This window comes from Apodemus sylvaticus, chromosome 7 (assembly GCF_947179515.1).
Source record: "Apodemus sylvaticus chromosome 7, mApoSyl1.1, whole genome shotgun sequence".
NCBI lineage: Eukaryota > Metazoa > Chordata > Mammalia > Rodentia > Muridae > Apodemus > Apodemus sylvaticus.
The window spans coordinates 21,168,533-21,187,759 of record NC_067478.1 but is presented as its reverse complement, the minus strand read 5'-3'; the positions used below and the strand labels follow the sequence as shown (position 1 = coordinate 21,187,759).

The 19,227-nt window shown below is 52.1% G+C and overlaps 1 protein-coding gene across 3 annotated transcripts in view; it reads left to right on the top strand.

The window, feature by feature from the left end:
* The window catches only part of Ky (kyphoscoliosis peptidase), a 37,753-nt gene extending 19,531 nt beyond the window's left edge, over window positions 1-18,222 (top strand). For all 3 annotated transcript variants that reach the window (XM_052189286.1, XM_052189285.1, XM_052189284.1), the window contains 5 exons: window positions 1,546-1,654; window positions 2,776-2,893; window positions 12,903-13,091; window positions 13,929-14,119; window positions 16,856-18,222. In XM_052189286.1, coding sequence (XP_052045246.1) covers window positions 1,546-1,654; window positions 2,776-2,893; window positions 12,903-13,091; window positions 13,929-14,119; window positions 16,856-17,751 — 1,503 coding nt within the window. In that variant the 3' untranslated portion in view covers window positions 17,752-18,222. The remainder of the gene's footprint in view (window positions 1-1,545; window positions 1,655-2,775; window positions 2,894-12,902; window positions 13,092-13,928; window positions 14,120-16,855) is intronic.
* The last annotated feature ends 1,005 nt before the right edge of the window (window positions 18,223-19,227 follow it).

Genomic DNA, 19,227 nt, shown 5'->3' with positions numbered 1-19,227 from the left:
CAAATAACAGGCAAAACACGAGCTGATGGCTTACAGTTTGAGGAAGTACTGTGTGCCTCGAGGCAGGGAAGGGATTGGCAGCGGGAGCCTGAGGTGGCTAAACAGATTGCAACCCTAGGCAGGAAGAGAATGAACAGGAAATGGAGCTGGCTATAAAGCCTCACAGCCTGAACTTCAGTGACCCACTTCCTCCAGCAAGGCTCTGACTCCTGAAGGCGCCACGACCTTCTAAAAGAATGCCACCAGCTAGGGACCGAGTGTTTAGGTACACAAGCCAATGGAGAACATTACACATTTAAACACCACCAGTGTGGGCGAGGAACAGGAGGCCCAAGGGTTGTGTTAAGTCCACAGTGGTGTCTTAGTTATTTTGCTCTTGCTGTGATAAAATGCAATGATGGAAAGTACCTTGGGGAAGATGGGGTTTATTTCATCTTATAGTCCCTTGGATGTGGGACATCCAGGGATGTAGAGGCAGGAACTCAAAGCAGGAAGCCTACAGATGGGAACTGACGCAGAAGCCATGAAGACCACAGCTTCCTGGCTTGCTCCTCAGGGCTCGCTCAGCGAACTGTCCTGCAGCATTCAGGACCACCAGCCCAGAGGTGACACTGCCTCCCACGTCGATCATCAATTAAATCAATAAGACAAGCTTGTCCACAGGCCAATCTGGTGGGGGTGTTTCTCAACTGAGACTTCGTCTTCCTGAATGACTCTAGCTTGTGGAAAGTTGGCATAAAACTTGCCAGTATAGATCAGGTTTAGTACGTCTTAACCGTGGCCACAGGCTGCTGTAGCTACCTGTGAAGGACTTTCGGCAGCAGGATGATGAGGCTTAAAAGGGGGGGGGGGGCGGGTATAGGGGGTTAGGTGAATGTGGCTAGGCGGCGTGGGGGAAGGTGTCCAGGCGGGCCCTTGCCTGGGCACCTCTGCCCCTGAGGGACCACACACACACAGACATGGTATAGAATAGAGTTTATTCAGAATAGGGGATGGGAGTTAGTGGTAGAGAGAGAGAGGGAGAGAGAGAGAGAGAGAGAGAGAGAGAGAGAGAGAGAGAGAGAGAGAATAGAGAGAGAGAATAGAGAGAGTGGAGGCCAGCCATGACCACGTGGAGGGGGGGGAAGAGCCCCAGGGACAGAGAGGTGAGAGAGTGTGGGAGAGCAGAGAGCAAAGAGGGAGAGGAGGAGCAAGTAACCCCTTTTATAGTGGGCCAGATCTCTGGGGCGGGGCATACCTGGCTATTGCCAGGTAGGTGTGGGGTGGAGCTTAGACAAAACCCCAACAACCTGTATACCTGCCTGGCTGGTCCCAGACAGAAAGAGGAAAACTGAGGTGGCTCTAGCACCTGGGATTCAACTGGCCAGCACACATGTCCTGTCCGACTCCCCTACCTCCACACTATGCCCAGACACCCTCTGCCCTCCTGGGCCCTCCTGGGCCCTCCAGCTTCCTGACTGGAGGAAGAGTAGCTGGCCACAGTTAGTGGGTGTTACACTCCCGTCCTCCCCTGGCCCCAACAGAGTCTGATCTTTCTGCCTCCAGGTGACAGTCAAGAGCGGCCTGAATGAACTGGTGAGTGACTTGCTCCAGGATGCCCACAGCGATCTGGAAAGGGTTAGAGCCATCTGGATCTGGATCTGCCACCATATAGGTATGCCACTAGGGGGTAGCACTGGGGACCCTGGATGTCCCCTTCCTTCAGATGCCTACTTCCATTGCCTCATCGAAATGAGGAGTTAGGTCAGGGAGACATGCCTGAAGTAACCAAAAATTAACCAAGGAAGGTAAAAGCCACCCTCGTGAACTGGGCCTTCACCCAGAAGCTGCCCTCCTTGGGTCCAGGATTCCTAGCAAGCCCACTCTACAGAGATGAGAACCCGGGACGGTTCTCACCATCTCCAAGAGGGTGGCCACAGGCTGAGGAGCACACAGCTGTGTGAAGAACAGTAACAACAACGGAAGGTCCTAAGACAAGTGCCAGCAAGGGCAAGCATTCATCTCCCTGTCTCCTGCTGTCCCACCTATGTCCTTGGCCACTGGCTGCCACCTACTCCCGGGGTTATCTGGGCCATCTCAGGGACCTGGGCCTGAGCAACTGCCCACCGCTCTCCATGAGACAGTTAAGGGAATCTCACCAGGTCCTGACAAGGCACCATAAAAGGCTTGCCAAAGGCCTGCTACCCCTTGCTGAAGCCTGCAAATGGGGAAGATAGTGGCTGACTGAGTAGTGGGGTGGACCCTTGGTCCTTTGACATGAGGAACAGCCAGTGTCCCACCTGGATTCCCCAAGGCTCTTCTTTGTCCTCCAGGTGCAACTTAGAAAATGTACTCACTCGTAGTCTGAACCTGAGGAAGGTTCCTCCTCCCCCACACACCACCAGCTTTTATTCCTCCTAGACAAGATTTCATTAGGCAGCCCTGGCTGGCCTGGAGCTCTCTATGTAGATCAGGCTAGCCTTGAGCTCACAGAGCTATCTGCCCACCTCTGTCTTCTGAGTGCTGGGATTAAAGGTGTGCACCGTGAGGGCCAGGTGGCCCCCTTCACTTTGGCCTCCATGTCCCTTTTGCCACCTACACGAAAGGTGACCACATCTGGCTAGGCTGGGGTCCTGCTTCTGTTCACACCACTGTTTCCTCCTGAGCACAGCTGGGGGTGGAAGCCATGCTACGGGGGCTCTGTGGCTTTCCGGTCCTCGCTGAGCCGTCCTTACTGAGCCGTCCTCATGCACCTGGGAGCCTCTTTTGCTCACAGCCACCTCCTCTGTCCTCCAGAGTACGACGTCGAGGCTGCCCAGGAGAAGGACCGCCAGGCCTTCAAACCCACTGACATCCTGAGGACCCGGAAGACCAACTGTGATGGCTACGCCGGCCTCTTTGAAAGGATGTGCAGGTATGAAAGACGGCCTGCGATAAGCAAGCGTCCCCGGGCTGTCACCGGAATATGTCCTCCTTTCTTCTCTCCCTGTCCCTCTGTGCCTCTGCCCCCATGCCAGGTCTGGAGCTTGAGTTTGCAAACTCTGCTTGGGAATCCAAGTGAGCCCTGAAAGGTCAATTTCTCCCTTTTTAACACTAGCATAATTGACTTTGGACCATCTGCCGGGCTTCACCATGCATTAACATAATGGCAGATGAATGTGCAAAGATAATTTGGTTATAAAAGGCCCCTTTTCTGCCTTCTCCCTTCACTGTGCAGCTGAAGGTTAAAAGAATGGCAGGTCATGAAGCCAGAGGACAGTGGCTGCTGATGCCAAGGGCCGATGAGAGGAGGGGGAGGGGCCGTGCCCGGGAAGATCCATCGGTAGGAGATCTCAGTAGCCAGGTAGTGCTTCTCTGTGCCTTTGGGCCCCATCCCCAGAGCTATGGCCCAGATGCAGGCCTAAGGGGGAGAATGGGCCGTGCTACTTCCCAGTAACTTCTAGACAGTCTCAAGTCTGGAGGAGCCATACTGATCCCTACAGCCCCCCTTTCTGGGGTCTTCTGGGTTCTCCTAGGGGACAATCAGGAAGCCCTTGGGGGTCACCAGAAAGGGAGTGATTGGCTATGTCTCTGAAAAGCTGTGAGTAGGTCTCAGATACCCAGTGTCCACCAATCAGGACTGCAGGTGGCCGTTGTCTAGGCATAGTAATAAATGACCCTCAGGCAAGGAGCGGCATGGCTTAGTGCTGTGCTGCTGTGTGCCTTAGTCCTGTGGCCTTGTGTGCACGTATGTGCACCCTGCCTTGAGATGCACACATCTCTTCTTGGCCTGAGGTCCAGTGTCTCCCAGCCCTGCATTACCACTTCCAGGTATGAGCAAACACCTGGCTAGCCCTCCTGCCCAGCTCCCTGCTCCAAATTTGCACATTGCATCTCTGGGAACCTGGACAGGATCTATTCTGGCTGAGCCATATTCTTCTCCCCCGCAGCAGTGCCGTTCTACTCCGCCCTGTCCCCAGCAGCATCTCCAGCCCCAGAGCCAGTTGCCCTGTCCTTTGCCTTTGGGCCTCCCTGTCCCTGGGTTCCCAGTGTCTTCCAAAGTCCTCCAAAAGCTGGCCTCAGACCCCTGTTGGCTCTGCACCTTGCAGCAACACCCACACTTGCACTTCCCCTGTGTGCACAGTCCTTCCCGGCACTTCTCTGGGCCCCGCCGCAGAGCCTCCTCCCCATCCTTTCACCTCTGACCTTGATACCAACTTGGGTGTGTTATGTTAGGTTTCCATCTCATAGTTCCTTGTTCCAGGTGATGCTGAGGAATCAAACGCAGGGCCTTTCCCGGGGAAAACAAATAATCTACCTACCACCAAGCTTCATCCTCCCTTGGGGCTTGAGACAGAGTCTAGCTATGCAGCCCAGGCTGGCTTTGAATTCACTGTGTGTCGAGGCTGGCCTAACTGCTGGAGTGATCGGTGTGCAGCAACTGTTCTGCTAATCACTTGTAACTCTATTACAGTTGGTTAGTTAGTTAGTTAGTTAGTTAGTTAGTTAGTTAGTTAGTTATGCCTCTGTCTCTCTGGGGCAGAGGAGGCATAAACATGTCATAGCATTCATGTGGGCCAGGCATGGTGGCGCACGCCTTTAATCCCAGCCCTTGGCGGGCAGAGGCAGGCAGATTTCTGAGTTCAAGACCAGCCTGGTCTACAAAGTGAGTTCCAGGACAGCCAGGACTTGAACTCAGGTCATCAGGCTTGGTGGCAAGTGCTTTTACCCACGGAGCCCACTAAAAACTTTTTTGAATTTAAAAAAATAATAATAATGCTCACTGTGTATATAATCTGCAAAATGTACAAAACGGGGAAAAAGAACTAATTGTCTCCGAATCCCCTACACGGCCGTCGCAATAGTGACGCCCGTGTCCCTTCCCAGGCTTGTTCTCAGCACAGTTCTCCCTCTGCTCCTTTCTTCCTGTGTCTTACTCGCCCCCAACCCCGCCCCCACTTCTTTTCTGCCTCTCTGTGAACATCAGGTCCAGATTCTTCCACACAGTAGGCCTTTAATAGGCATTTACACACAGTAGGCCTTTAATAGGCATTTACACACAGTAGGTCTTCTTTAATAGGCATTTACACACAGTGGGCCTTTAATAGGCATTTGCACACAGTAGGCCTTTAATAGGCATTTCCAGAATGGGGAAAAGTAGCAGAAAGGATATGCCTGGCAGACTTGTGTGTTTGCTTTTAAATAGCAGAACACCACCAGTTTTCAGTGCCCGCCTGGCATCTTTCAGACTGTGGTTGTTTTTGTAGGAATTTGTAAATTTGAAAACACTTGGATTTTTTTTCTTAATTGATTCATTCTTTTACAGTTTCATACACATATGAATGACTGAGAATGCCCGGTCCTCTCACCTCCTTCCCCTCCCGCTGAACCCCTTCTTCCCAACAGACTCCCCCACTCTGCATTTTATTAGGGTTGTCGGGCTCTGTGGAGTAGGAGTTAGTTAAACAAGGACAGCTTACCACTGAGAAATTTGGCTCTCCTGCCCGCATTAACTGCCTAGAACTTCCCAGAAAGGAGCGAGGCCTCATGAGCCCCTCCCCCATCCTCGATGGAATTCAGCTCAGGCTTCTCAGCACAGGAGCTGCAGGTAGCAACAGCTGCCGTGAGTCTTGCAAGCATGTCTGTGTGTCTGTCTCCTGAGCTTCCTGGCTCACTGTAGAAGTGTCACTGGTACAGCCAGAAAGACCAGGGGCCCCATCCCTAACTGACCTCTCCTGAGTTTTGTTCATTTTGGTAAGGCGGCAACCTTTGCAAGCCTCAGTTTCTTCATCTATGTTTTAGGAACTGTACTGCTTTCACAGGGGAACAGTAGACTGGTTGAAAAGAGGGACCATGCGGCTGGGAGGTGTCATTCAGCTGACTTCAGAAAAGCTATTTTTTAAAGCCCCATCTTTCATAAGCATAGGAGCATTTCTGCAGAACTTTCCCCCTGACTCTGCCAGCCCACCCACATAGATCCAGAAAACTGACGCTTGCCTTGATTGGAGCTGTCAGCTCTCTGACCTGGTCCAGATGCTTAACAACGGCCAGCCACATCCTGCCCGGCAGCTCATCATTAAAATACACCCCAGGTTAAAGTTAGTCTCAACCTATCGATGACCATGCACAAAATTTCTTGCACCTCCCAGGACACTTAACAGTAGCTCAGAGTTCTGTGAACTCCCTTAAGTGATGCCTTAAAGATCAGTGTAGTTCACTCATGCCTGGCCTCCCTAAGCCCCCTCACCCTTGAAATAACTGCCAATCATTTGGTAAATCCATTAGCTGACTCCTTAATAATTGCAGAATGCAATCCACACTTGCTGATTTAGTCTGCGGACTACCAGGGTGGCCTCTGGAAAGAGCAGTCTTCGGAAGCCCTGCCTAATACTCTGCTTCCTTGCCGTGGCCTCATTAAAGACTGATGTAATAAAGTAGTTTGGTGAGGACTTGGATATTTGCAGGCATCATTCACTTCCCCCTTGTCTTTCCTAAGTTTCTGACATGGTGTTTTGTTAGTTCTCTCCCCCGCTGTGTAATCGCTGGTCCAGTTTCTTTCTGACTTTCTATCATTGAGCAGTAAGTCTGTCTTCCGCCTCGATTGCCCACAGTCTTAACTGGTTCTGCCTAATCTCCTTGCAGAGGCCAAGGTTAATTCCCCAGGCTCCTGCCACTGAGTCAGCCTGCAATAAATTCTCTCCCCACTGTAATCACAGCCCCAGTAACACCAGCTAGCAGATTTTTCCAGAGATTTGAGATAGCCAGGGGGTTTATTACCAGTCTGAGGCTTTGACGCTGAACAGGTTGGTTGTCACCAATCATATGTCAGCTGCATTTCCATCCATCTTCCATGACATCTTTCTAGTGTCATGAGAAGCAAGGACAGAGGCATGCCTGCCTGGTTAGCAGCTGGTGGTCAATATGACCATAGTGGCCGTCCAAGCCTCTAGGGAGGTGCAGATTCTCCAGGAGCTGGTCTTTTTTCTTCTTTTTCAGCAGCATTGGAGACTGAACCCAGAGCCTTATATATGCTAGCCAGCTAAGAACTCTATCCCTGAGCTGCATCTCCAGATCTCTGCTAAGTTTTTATTTTGAGACAGTGTCTCTGAGTTACCCAGGCTGATCTTCAACTCATTCTGCAACTCAGGCAGGCCTGGTACTTACAACTTTCCTACCTCAGCCTCCTGAGCAGCACAAACTGAAGGCCTGCAAACCGCCCCCCCCCCCAGCTGGCTTAAATAATTTAATTATTGCCAGTGCTGGCTTTGTCACATAAGGCCTCTGAAAGGGCCACCTAAACTCCTCCTTCCTTGTAGATAGACTGAAGGAGGAGGCAAGCTTGAATTCTATGCTAATCATCTCTTCATTTCATTGTATACCACAGACAGACTTCAAACAGAATGTTGGTCTGCAAAAGTCCTGACATAATTTGAAAGCTCTCAGGCTGTGTCTCAGGATTGCTGTACCCCAAGATTGCTGTACTCCACTTTCACTCTAGCTAGCTCTGTGTTGCCAAGACAGGTAGCCTTTCTCTCTGAACTACAGTTAGATGGGAAACCTCTGAGATCATGTCTCATGAAGCCAGAGATGGAGAGATGTGTAGCAAGGCCAGAGAGGTCCCTATGTTTGTAAGAAATCAAGTCCACACATTGAGAGAGATGTCACTGCTTTGTGCTGCTTAGAAATCGCACTCTTTCAACAAGATAATGAAAGAAAGGAATGTTTCATTTACCATGGCCAAAGGCTGCTGTGTGCAGGGTCCCTGCCTGCCCAGCCCTTCACCCATGCTACCAGCTACTCACAGGCTATAGGTATATCACACAGCTCCTGTGGCAGGACCTGGACCATATCTGTATCACACAACCATCATGGTCTGGACCTGTCAACTCCTCATTCAGTACCCAGGGGACACACCACGGCAAGCTGCTATACTCAGATCTTTGGTAAGTGACAAGGAAATGCACTCATGGACGTGAAGGTAGCTCCAGAAGCCCGCTGGGATCACTAGGTAATGTGGTCTTCCATTCGCCTACCCACTCTGCACAGTGCATATTCATCACGCTGCAGACAGAGGAAGGTCAAGTGTTCTTGCAAAGTCTCAGAGCACCGGTTGGGTCCCTGAGCCCCAGCCCTGGCTGGGGATGGGCTGTAGCTTTCTCCTGGTGTTCTGGGTGTCTCTGAAACCTTGCTCCTGAGTCCAGCATGCGAGTTGGCTTTGCAACTTCAGATGCACATCGTCCCTGGATTGGTACACTGACAGTGGTACTGTCAGAACTCTCAGATGGAGAAGCAGCCTAAGGTTGTTAAATAGACGGACAGCCTTGGGCTGTGTTTAGGGGTGGCAGTCAATCGAGTCAGCAGGTGGAAACATGTCCCCACTGAGATACCTTCTTCAGCACTTTTCTGCTTCAGTCTAGTGTTTCACTGACAGTCCACAGATCCTCCAGCTTTGCAAGCATGAATACTTCCAAGGCAGCCACTGAGCCTTGTCTAGGAATAATCTTACTGTGTGGTTCACTGTGTGCTGCGCCCCCAGTGCCCGCACCTGTCCTTGGCACACCATTTGTACCGTCAGAGCTCCTTCAACGACATGAAAGGGTCACGGACCATGATCTGACCAGGAGCCAGAGAGACTGGATAGATAGTTCTACAGTCATCGTTTTATGCCTGTGAATTATCTAATGCATATAAAAACTATGGATTATTGACAACCCCTTACATTGTGACTTCTGTCCAACTCATCTTACACATAGCTGCCAGATAATAAAATCTCCCCATGCCATCCATACTCCAGCAATGCATAAACTTACAGCTGACTTCATTTGTCATTTTAGTTCTGCCACAGGCATTCCCCACAGCCCTTTCTCCTTCTCCTCGGTCTGTCAGAGGAGAATCGCCCCCTGGAGATCACTTAATGCCAACTGTCCTTTTTAGCCCATAATGAACCTGGCAAGGTCAGTGCAGGTGACTGTTGGAAGTAGCGATAGAGTCCTGATTTCCTGGCTGCACCGTGTGGCCACCCATTCCAGCTTGGAGCAATGCAGGTACATGGCACATGTCTTCCCTTCCTCCTGTGGTTCTTTCCTGGGCTGGGCAAGGCCATTCCCCACTTGTTTCTCCTGGCTGGAAGAATACCTGCTACTCCACTCGCTGTTTAAAACAAGCTTTCCCCCAAGAGGAGAAGACACGGTCTGCCTACGGGAGACCCCAGTGCGCTCCAGCACCCAGAGATGATGTGGATGCTAAATGCTCCTCCGTCCTCCCTTGATCCTGCCGCCCTGAGCAGAGAGCAAGCACCAGACAACAACCCAGACCCCCAGCCTTCCACTCACCCCCGCCCTCCCTGTGAAGTGAGCCATTTGCAAACACAAGGTTCCCAGGACTTCCCTCTGCCCTCCACACCAGACCAAAGTTTACATACACCTGTTTTTGAGCAACCATGGGAAATAATTCACTGAAGAATATAACTTAAGTTTTCCCAGTCTTAAAACCAACACATAATCATATTTTAAAATGTTGTTGCACTCCCTCCCCTGCCCCGCCCTGCTTTTTTTTTTTTTTTTGATTAGGTTTTTTTCAAGACAGGGTTTTTCTGTGTAGCCCTGGCTGTCCTGGAACTCACTCTGTAGACCAGGCTGGCCTCGAACTCAGAAACCCGCCTGCCTCTGCCTCCCAGAGTGCTGGGATTATAGGCATGCAACACCACCACCCGGCCCTGCTTCTTTTTACAGTACTGGAGATTGAGTCTGGCCTCTTACATGCAAGGCACACATTCTGCCCCTGACCTACAGCCCCCTCCAAAAAAAAAAAATTAAGATGCAGGGGAATTTAAAGAAATAAAACCCAGCCTGGTCTACAGAGTGAGTTCTAGGACAGCCAGAACCATACAGAGAAACCCTGTCTCAGAAAGAAAGAAAGAAAGAAAGAAAGAAAGAAAGAAAGAAAGAAAGAAAGAAAGAAAGAAAGAAAGAAAGAAAGAAAGAAAGAAAGAAAGAAGGAAGGAAGGAAGGAAGGAAGGAAGGAAGGAAGGAAGGAAGGAAGGAAGGAAGGAAGGAAGGAAGGAAGAAAGAAAGAAAGAAAAGCACCTATAATCCCATTTCCAAGGGATCAAGAATCTCCCCCCCCACCCCCGCCCTCATTCTCCATGCATCCATAAATTTACACTCAGAGAGACTCTGTCTGCTGTGGCTTTCTGCCCCAGGAAGACCTTCTGTTCTGGGACTTATTTTGGACCATCACCAGCAGAAAATCCTGCCACCAGGGTCTAGCAACTCTTGGTGTCTGTCAACAGAATGTCCCCAAGTGCTCCTGAAATATTTTCACAGAGCCCAGCTGCTATAATCTCATGAGATACCCTAGGAAGCCCTGGAGGGCTAAAACCTCTTTGACACCGTGTACAGAAGGGCAGAGACCCGTCATAGTAAAAATTAACTGCTGATTTCTTCCCCACCCTTAATCATAGAGTTCCCAAATAAAAGACACAAAACCTTTATATTTAAAATAAGCCGTAAGCACTAGAGCTGGGCAGATATCAACCTTCTGTGCTATTTTATTTTCTTCCTTGTCAATAACCCCGAAATATCACTTGCTATATTCCCCCTAGGCTACTCCTACTCCAACTGGCTGGGCCTCATGATCGTGTACTCATGATCTGCCTACCTCATGGTCTGCCTACCTCATGGTCTGCCTACCTCATGGTCTGCCTACCTCATGGTGTCTTCTTCCTTCTTCTCTCCCCTCCTCTCTACTTGTGATCTCTGCCTCACACCCCAAGCCCAGAACCAAAACCTGCCTACCTCTCTTGTGCCCAGCTACAGGCTGTAGGCATCTTTATTGACCAATCAGAGATAACTTACATAGCATCACTTGGTGTACATGAGGATCTCCTCATCTCTGCAGGCAACCAGACCTTGGGGGCCAGTATTCAGCAGTACAGTGCATAGCAACAGACCAAACCTCAGCAGGGACCACCCAATATCATCCCCTGTAAGGAGTCTCAGTGTGAGTAGCCTCAGGGTTCCGCAGGGTTCAGTGTGAGGTTCTGCAGGGAGAGAGGAGGGCCACAGTGGATGTGGTGACATACCATAATTATCTGCATGTGAAGCAATGTGAGAAATGTGAATCTCTTCATTTTCATGCTGCCACCTTTGCCCCAGTGACCCAACAAATGATATGTAAGTGTAGATCAGTAATACTCAATGTGATAGTCTACTAAATACTAGCTAAATACCCATCTTCATGGGGAAACTCCTCCCTACCCTCACAGTAAATGCATGGTCTTCTTACCCCATTACTCTAAGACCCTGTTGCTAAATGTGTGACTGGAGATTCAGACCTGATGCATCCTGAGGGTGATCAGGCCCTGCTACCTGAAGCAGGCATCAGAGAGACACTCAGGGTTAGCATTGTCTAGAGGATAGGGCAGTTGTTGGGGTGCAAATGGGGTTCCACTGAGGAATTACTTTGGGCCCCCAGGACTCAGTAGACTTGTGAATTTATTGTACCAGATTTTCACAAATGCAAGTAAAGTGTTGGGGCAGAACAACTTAGCACTGGAGCCAGCAGCTGCATGTAGGAAGGACTGGTACTGTCCATTTGTCAATAGACATGTTGGGGAGGAGCTGCTGAAGAGGGGGGCCAGTGGGTGTGGGGAAGGCAGGGACTTCAGGGGACTTGTTGATTTAGCCTTGGAGTGTTGACCACAGCCCAGACCTGGTTTTCTGAGGTCTCCAAAAGTGACTGGCACCCATCCCCCACCGTTCAACTTTCCCCAAAGTGATACCTTTGCTTTCCTGCATATCCTGGGGATACTCTGTCAAAAAGACTCCAAAGCCAGGGCCAGCCAGTCAACGTTTCCACTCCTCACGGAGCAGATAGAGACTTCAAGATGGTAGCTGTCTTAGTTAGTGTCACTAACTAAGTGACTTGCTTAGTTAGTAAGTAACTTGCTACTTTCTTGCAACTTGGGATGCAAGTGATGAAACTTGCTACTACTTTCTTGCAACTTGGGATGTTGTGATGAAACACCATGACCAAAGCAACTTGGGAAGGAAAGGGTTTATTCAACTTATGTTTCCACATCACAGTTCATCGTTGAAGGAAGTCCGGATAGGAACTCAAACAGGGTAGGAACCTGGAGGCAGAAGCTGGTGCAGAGACCACAGAGGAGCACTGCTTACTGGCTTGCTCTCAATGGCTTAGTCTGATTTTTATAGAACCTAAGACCACTAGCCCAGGGGGGGTGTCTCCACCCACAATGGCCTGGGCCCTCCCCCTATTAATCATTAATTAAGAAAATGCCCTACGATCTTGCCTGCAGCCCAATCTTACTGATGCATTTTGTCACTTGAGGCTCCCTTCTCCAGCTTGTGCCAAGGTGATACAAAACTAGCCAATGCAGAGGCCAAGCAGGTAGTCAGTGAAAGAAAGGTATTAATGCACCATGGCGCTTTCTGTTCCTTCCTCAGGAAAGTCAAAACTGATGGTCATGTCTCCTGACAGCCAGCCCATTCTCCTAGGTTAGTTCTGGACACACCAGTTTGCCTGCCTTCCCAACCCCATGCAGTGGGGAAGAGCCAGGAATCAGATCTCAGCTACCTTCTGCCCCCCCCCACCAGCACCCACCCAACTTGTGCTGGCTCCCAGCCTCTGTGTACAGCTCTTCACATTGGTCTTCATCCAAGAACATCTCAGTCCCCCTGCTCCCTGCATTCTCGAGGCCGTCCTCACTCTTGTCCTGATTTTTCCTCCTGAGGCGCTGTGCTTCAGATCATGTCAAGCAGGCCCTGGGGAGACTCTTCAGCCGTGAGCTGAAGAGTTTCAGGGGAGTAGCAATCAACCGGGTTGCAGTCAGTCTGCACCAGCAGGGCCTGCCAGCACTGTGGAGCCCTGTCCACACGCCCCAGCACTCGAGCCCCTTCTCAGACCCATGTCCCCGTCCCCAGGGTTGCTGGTGTGCAGTGTGTCACCGTGGCTGGCTACTCCAAGGGCTTTGGCTACCAGACAGGACAAAGCTTCTCTGGAGAGTTTGACCACGCCTGGAATGCGGTGTACCTTGAGGGTCGTTGGCATCTGGTGGACAGCACCTGGGGCAGTGGCCTGGTGGACACCACCACCTCCAAATTCACCTTCCTGTAAGTACGAGGCTCAGTTTTGCCAGTGTCTTGTCTGGGTGTGGGGTGGGAACAAGGCTGAAGAAGGGAGAGGCATCTGGCAGAGGAACTGAGCCACCTCCGCCCTCACAGTCCAGTCTGGACCACGATCGGCCTCTAAGGCTTGGCTAACCCTGACTGTAACCTTCAGTCGAGCATGCCATTCTATGGGTCGTGCTGTCCCTTAGCAGCCTTGGTCCCCATGTATTTGGGAAACTTGACTGTTCCCTCCGATGTGTGCTAGTGAAACCTTGGATCTCCACACTCACCCTACACACAGCTGTCACTCTCAGCAGTGCCCCCCTTAGGCGGGGCAAAGCCTCCCAAGCCCAGGCTCTCTCCTTTTTCTTCTCTTTGTCTTTGTCTCTGACCAGCCCTAAGGAGCTACAGAAGTTCCCCTGCTGCATACCCCCTCCCCCCAGGCACAGGGACAAGAAGGGTCCAGCGCAACTACAACACTGGCCCCTCGCCTCCCTACCTTCCCTGTGCACGTGCTGTCCGCATCTGCTCCACGGATCATGCTTTCAGTCCTTTCAAACCATTTTTGGGCGTTGAATACACAGAAAGCCGTCCTTTCGATCTCACCCTATCCACAACACCCGAAGGCTCTGAGCACAGGCCCTGAATCCATGCTGTGGCCTTGTCTCAGAAGGGACCTCAGGTCCTGTGTGGTCCCAGGGTCTGCACACAGCCACTGAAGAGTCTCCAGTGCCCACATCAGGACCACAGGTCACCCTGCTGACAAGCTTCTGTTGTTAGCAACACCCGATCAGGCCAACTGTTACACGCAGCTCCTAACCAAGTCTTCCTCCACTCCAGCTACAATGAATTCTACTTCCTCACCCACCCTGCCCTGTTCATTGAGGACCACTTCCCAGACAACAAAAACTGGCAACTGCTGAAGCCACCCCAGTCTCTGAGGCAGTTTGAGAACAACATGTACCACAAGAGCGAATTCTACAACAAGGGCATGCTGAGTGCCCACCCAGAGACGTCCATGATCAGAACAGGTAAGGAGAGGCAGGTATACGAAGCGGGGCACTGGTAATGGCTGACGCTCCCTTCTTCCTAGAGTGGGCCAAGAAAAGCAGACCACCAAGCTCAGCTATCTTCCATGGCCTGAGCTGACGCTGTTGTCCCTTGACACACCGTGGAAACCATGGTAGCCAGGTGTTTGCACACTTTTGAGGGGGCAAGACCTGACCCCAGAATCACAGTCATGAATCTCAAAGGACTCTCCCTAAAGGGCTTGTTTCTCATGCCTCTCTGGGCATCAGAGCCTGGTCCTGCTCTTGGCACACCACAGCAGGTGTCAGGAAGGCTGACCAGCCCACCTTCCAGTTCCAGTCAAAGCCCAACCTGTCAGCACCAGCTCTGCCACCAGGAGGCCTCCACATATCCCAGACAGAAGGCCTGAGCTCCCAGAAGCGATCAGCTAGGGTGGCCTGAGGGATGATGGTCTTGACCTGGCCCACACCACAGGCTGATGGAGGTGAAGGGGAGAAGGCAGGGGGTCTACCAGGGGGCAGTCAGGAGCAGATGCCTCTTGCCCATTGCACTTCCCCATGGACTCTTGATCTGGATGCAGAGCCGAGGTGGTCTCTGGTAAGTAATAGACACGCGGCACTACAACAGTTGAAGCAACAGCCCACGGCTGCTCACGTCAAAGCTCATTTCCTGCACCTGAGTCTGACAGAGGTCTGTGGTCTCTATCGTGAGACATTAAACCACAAGAAAGACTGGAGCAGACCACAACGGCACCATGATCGTATTGCTGAGTTGAGTTTGCCTTTTTTTGGGAGATGTAAAAATGTAAACACCAGATTTCTTAATTTATACTAACCTAAAACTCAATTCCATATTCATGCTACATATTGTAAGAATGGTGCCTGTGAGTTGCCTTAAGAATAGAGATGGGAAGGAAGCAGAAGGGGTGGGGGCGGGGTGAAGAGGAAGGGGGGAGTCAGCAGATACAGGAAGAAGGGAAGAGGCCGAGAGGATAGAGAGGTGCCAGCCGTGGTCCTTCAGTGGCCTTTGGGGTCCACAATAATTCTCCTCTTCTGAGATGCTCAGCACACTTCTGCCAAATGTTCTCCAAGACAGGCACTAAGCTCTTTCCAAAGAGCCCACAGCCCAGACAAAGCAGAGTATAGAAAACCACTCCCTTGATTCATTCTGGAAATGGTGGGTTCTCTGGAAGAGGCCTCCAGCATCCCCCCAGAATCCCCCCAGCAGCCGCCCAGCAGCCCCCACCATCCCCCCAGCATCCCCCAGCATCTCCCAGCATCCCCTCCCAGCATCTCCCAGCATCCCCCAGCATCTCCCAGCATCCCCTCCCAGCATCCCCCAGCATCTCCCAGCATCCCCCCAGCAACCCCCAGCATCCCCCCAGGATCCCCCAGCATCTCCCAGCATCCCCCAGCATCTCCCAGCATCCCCTCCCAGCATCCCCCAGCATCTCCCAGTGTCCCCCCCCCAGCAACTCCCAGCATCCCCCCAGGATCCCCCCAGGATCCCCCCAGCATCCCCCCAGCATCCCCCCAGGATCCCCCCAGCAACCCCCCCCAGCATCCACGTATGCAATGGAGGATTAATAGTGAGTGTCAACCAGACAGCCTTCTCCCCTGCCTGTCTCCATCCATGAGCAAGTATGGAGAGGTTGCTGGGCAAGGGGTGGGTGGGTGGTCGGCTTCTACCAGAAGCCATGGCCAGGCTCTCAGAGCAAACACTGCCCTGGGGAGCCAGGGAGGCCCAGATAGAAAAAGCCTTTGTGTGCTGCAAAAGGCAGTGAAAGGCAATGACCAAGCAGAGGAATGCAGAGGCAGGTCGAGGCAGAGCTGACGTGAGGAGGAATAATGGATGTCGTGATTCTCTGAGACCCAGTCCAGAAACAGCTATGGAATGCCTGTGTGCGAAGCTAGTGTTGGGGAGAGGAGAACAGGAAAATATCCTATTAACACTCCTGGGCATAGACTCCTGGAGGAAAGCCCTTACTGGTTACGGTGTTGTACTCATGATAGCTGTTGACACCAACTTAAGAGCTGCAGGGGGCTGGATGGATAGCTCAGTGTTTAGGAGAGCTTGGTGCTCATCTGGAGGACCTGAGTTCTGTTCCCAATACCACATCCTTTAGTCAGCTCACAATTGCCTGTAACTCCAGCTCTGGGGGAATCAGAACCCTCTTCTGGACCATCACACACACACACACACACACACACACACACATACACACACAGGGAAATCAGTACTCTCTTTGGACTCCACAGGCAGACACGCACAGAGCATTCATACGAAGACCATACACGCACACACATAAAAATAAACTTTTTTTTTAAGAGTAAGAATTGAAGCAGACAGCCCTCTTTCCATCCTATTAGGCCCCTCCCTGCTCTGGAATCAAGTAAAATATCTAGGCAGGCTTCATCTAATATAAACCAAGTGGGAGAGTAAAGGAAAGGAACACGTATGGCTAGGGTAGGGTTTTCTTGCCCCATCCCCCACCCCACACCCCAGTTTTTACAGTTTATCAGCTATTTAAAAAAATATTCACCCAAATGAGTCAGAAGAATACCGTGTTCAGGGCCATCACATTGGTAAAAATCAGGCTTGGTAGAACTATTAACACCACACACAGTGGACACACACTGTAAGTCACACCGTCCCCACCCCATCCCCAGCGGTTAGCATTGAGCACCTCGCATTGGGCACTGGGTCCGTCTCGCCTAACCACGACTTCCTCTCTGCAGTGAACGGGAAAGCCACAGTCGCCATCGAGAGCCGCGCCCCAACCCTGTTCATGTTCATGCTGAACGGCAGGCAGGAACACGGGCTCCTGAGCCTCCGGAAGAACGGGATGAAGCTGGAGGTGTACCCTCCATCCATGGGCACACACAAGCTGCAGATCTTCGCCAAAGGCAACTCCGAGATCTACAGCTCGGTGCTAGAATACACGCTCAAGTGCAACTATGTAGACTTCTCCGTCCGGCTGCCCGCCGAGCTTCACCAGCCCGTGGGCCCCAGCTGGTTCTCCGAGCAGATGGGCATCACGAAGCCCTCGCACCCCGACCCCATCATTCACACCAGCGACGGCCGCTGCTCCGTCAGCTTTGGCGTGGAAGAGGGCATCAGCGTCCTGGCATCCCTCCACGGCGATGACGGCCCCGTCACTGAGGAGACGCAGCGGCGCTACATCTTCCAGCTGAACCGAGAGAAGAGGACCGAGCTCAAAGTCCAGCTGCCCCATTCGGGCAAGTTTGCCCTGAAGATCTTTGTGAAGAAGAGGCAAGAGCAAGGTAACTTCGTCTTTGTCTTCAACTACCTCTTGTGCTGTGCCAACACCAAGGTGAACTGGCCCATGTTCCCCGAGAGCTTCGGCAACTGGGGCCAGGACAACGAACTGCTGGAGCCTCTTTCGGGCGTGCTTCCCGCCAACCGCAACATATCCTTCAAACTAAAGTTGCACGGTATCGCCAAGGCTCTGGTGAAAGGGCAGGACACGTGGCCCTTGACCCTTAACCCCGAGGGCTACTGGGAGGGCAGCTGCAACACGGCCGGCTGCCAAGACGTCTATGTCATGGTGCTAGAGAACGCTAATCACAACTTCTACAACTACATCCTGAAATACAAAGTGAATGACCAGTGAGAGGCTGTATTCTCCAGTCTCCCAGGGCTACGGCCAGCCCTGCCCAGGGAGGGGCCAAGCTAAGTGCAGAGAGCCCGGGACACCATTAATTTGCATGAAATCACCTCTAGGCCTCTGCCTCGGTCCCCGCTGCCTCAGTTTCCCTGCTTTTTGCCACAGGCACTGAGGAATCCTTCTGCTGAAGGCTCATTCAGTGTGGCTGTGGATGAAGGGACAGAGGCAAGGGCCCTCTAGAAGAAAAAGGTGCTATGTAAATCCAAGGTATTGTGAAGTGTAGGCCCCTGCCTGGGCCTGCTCTCCTGATAGTAGTTGTTGCTGTAGAGCTGGGTGACAAAGTGGAGCTGTTGCCGGTGCCGAAAGCGTTCCCCACAATGCCTAGAGAATTCTCCTTCCTGCCCCAATGATGTTTGAAGCTGAATCTATTAGAGAGGTGCCCCACCCCAAGTGACATGGTGTTTCCCCGTTACTCCTGGACCCCAGGGAATGTTGGGCCCTGCCCATCTTCCACATTCCTAGTGCCTTTATTAGCTACGGCATGCTCTTAAGAGCTTGCAAAGGGGGGTGGGTATAGAAAACAAGCTAGCTGACCCTCAGCCGGCTGGAGTGTGCTGTCTCCCAGTCCCTAGAGTCTCTGAGCTGTGGTAAGGGCGGAAAAGCATGTCCTCTCTGGGAACCAGGGATGGAGTGGTTTTGGAAGTCCGGCGTCCCACATGGAAGGTGAAGAGCCCCGATTCTCTGTGCCTACCAGAGTTTAGCTGAGGGCCTGAAGATGCCCCTCCAGTCAGCAGCAGGAGCCTCAGATGCCTGCCTGCATAGCCCGTTGGGGGCCTGGCTGGTGACCGTGAATGGAGACCTGGGTCCTGGACAAGCAGATGAGTCCCCAAGCTGAGGGGACCACCACCTGCCCCTAGAGAAAGTGCTCCTGCCTGTCTCTGAGAAAAGCCCTATCGTAGCCATTTTCCCTCCTGCCTTTCCCTGAAATGACAACCCCTGCCTTGAGTTCATCCTTCCTTCCGCTGGGAACAGAGGAGGGCCTCTTAACTCGCTCCGGCCTGTCCTAAAAAGCCTGAGCTGCCTAGCTGGCCCTCAGCAGCACCTGAGGCTGCTGTTTCCATGGCAACAGCTGCGGGGGGGGGGGGGGGGGGGAAGCAGGCTGCTGCAGGCAGGGAAGGCCTGAGGAGAGCCCCAAGAGGCTCCTGCAATAGCATCCCAGTCCAGGGATGGGCTCCAGGATGGCCCCCCAGCAAACTTCAGGGTTCTAGGACTCTGCTCACAGTACCCATCTCAGGACTCCCATCCCTCTCTGCTCTCTGAGGAATATCCTCGGGCTCTGCTGCAGCCAGAGCCAGCCTGGGGTACTCACAGCCTCTGCAGTCAACTCTCTCCTCGGTAAGAGCTCATCAGACTCCTCCGATGAGTGGCTCCCCCACCCCACCCCCGAGCTGGATGCTGGGGCTGTAGAGGTGAACCCAAAGC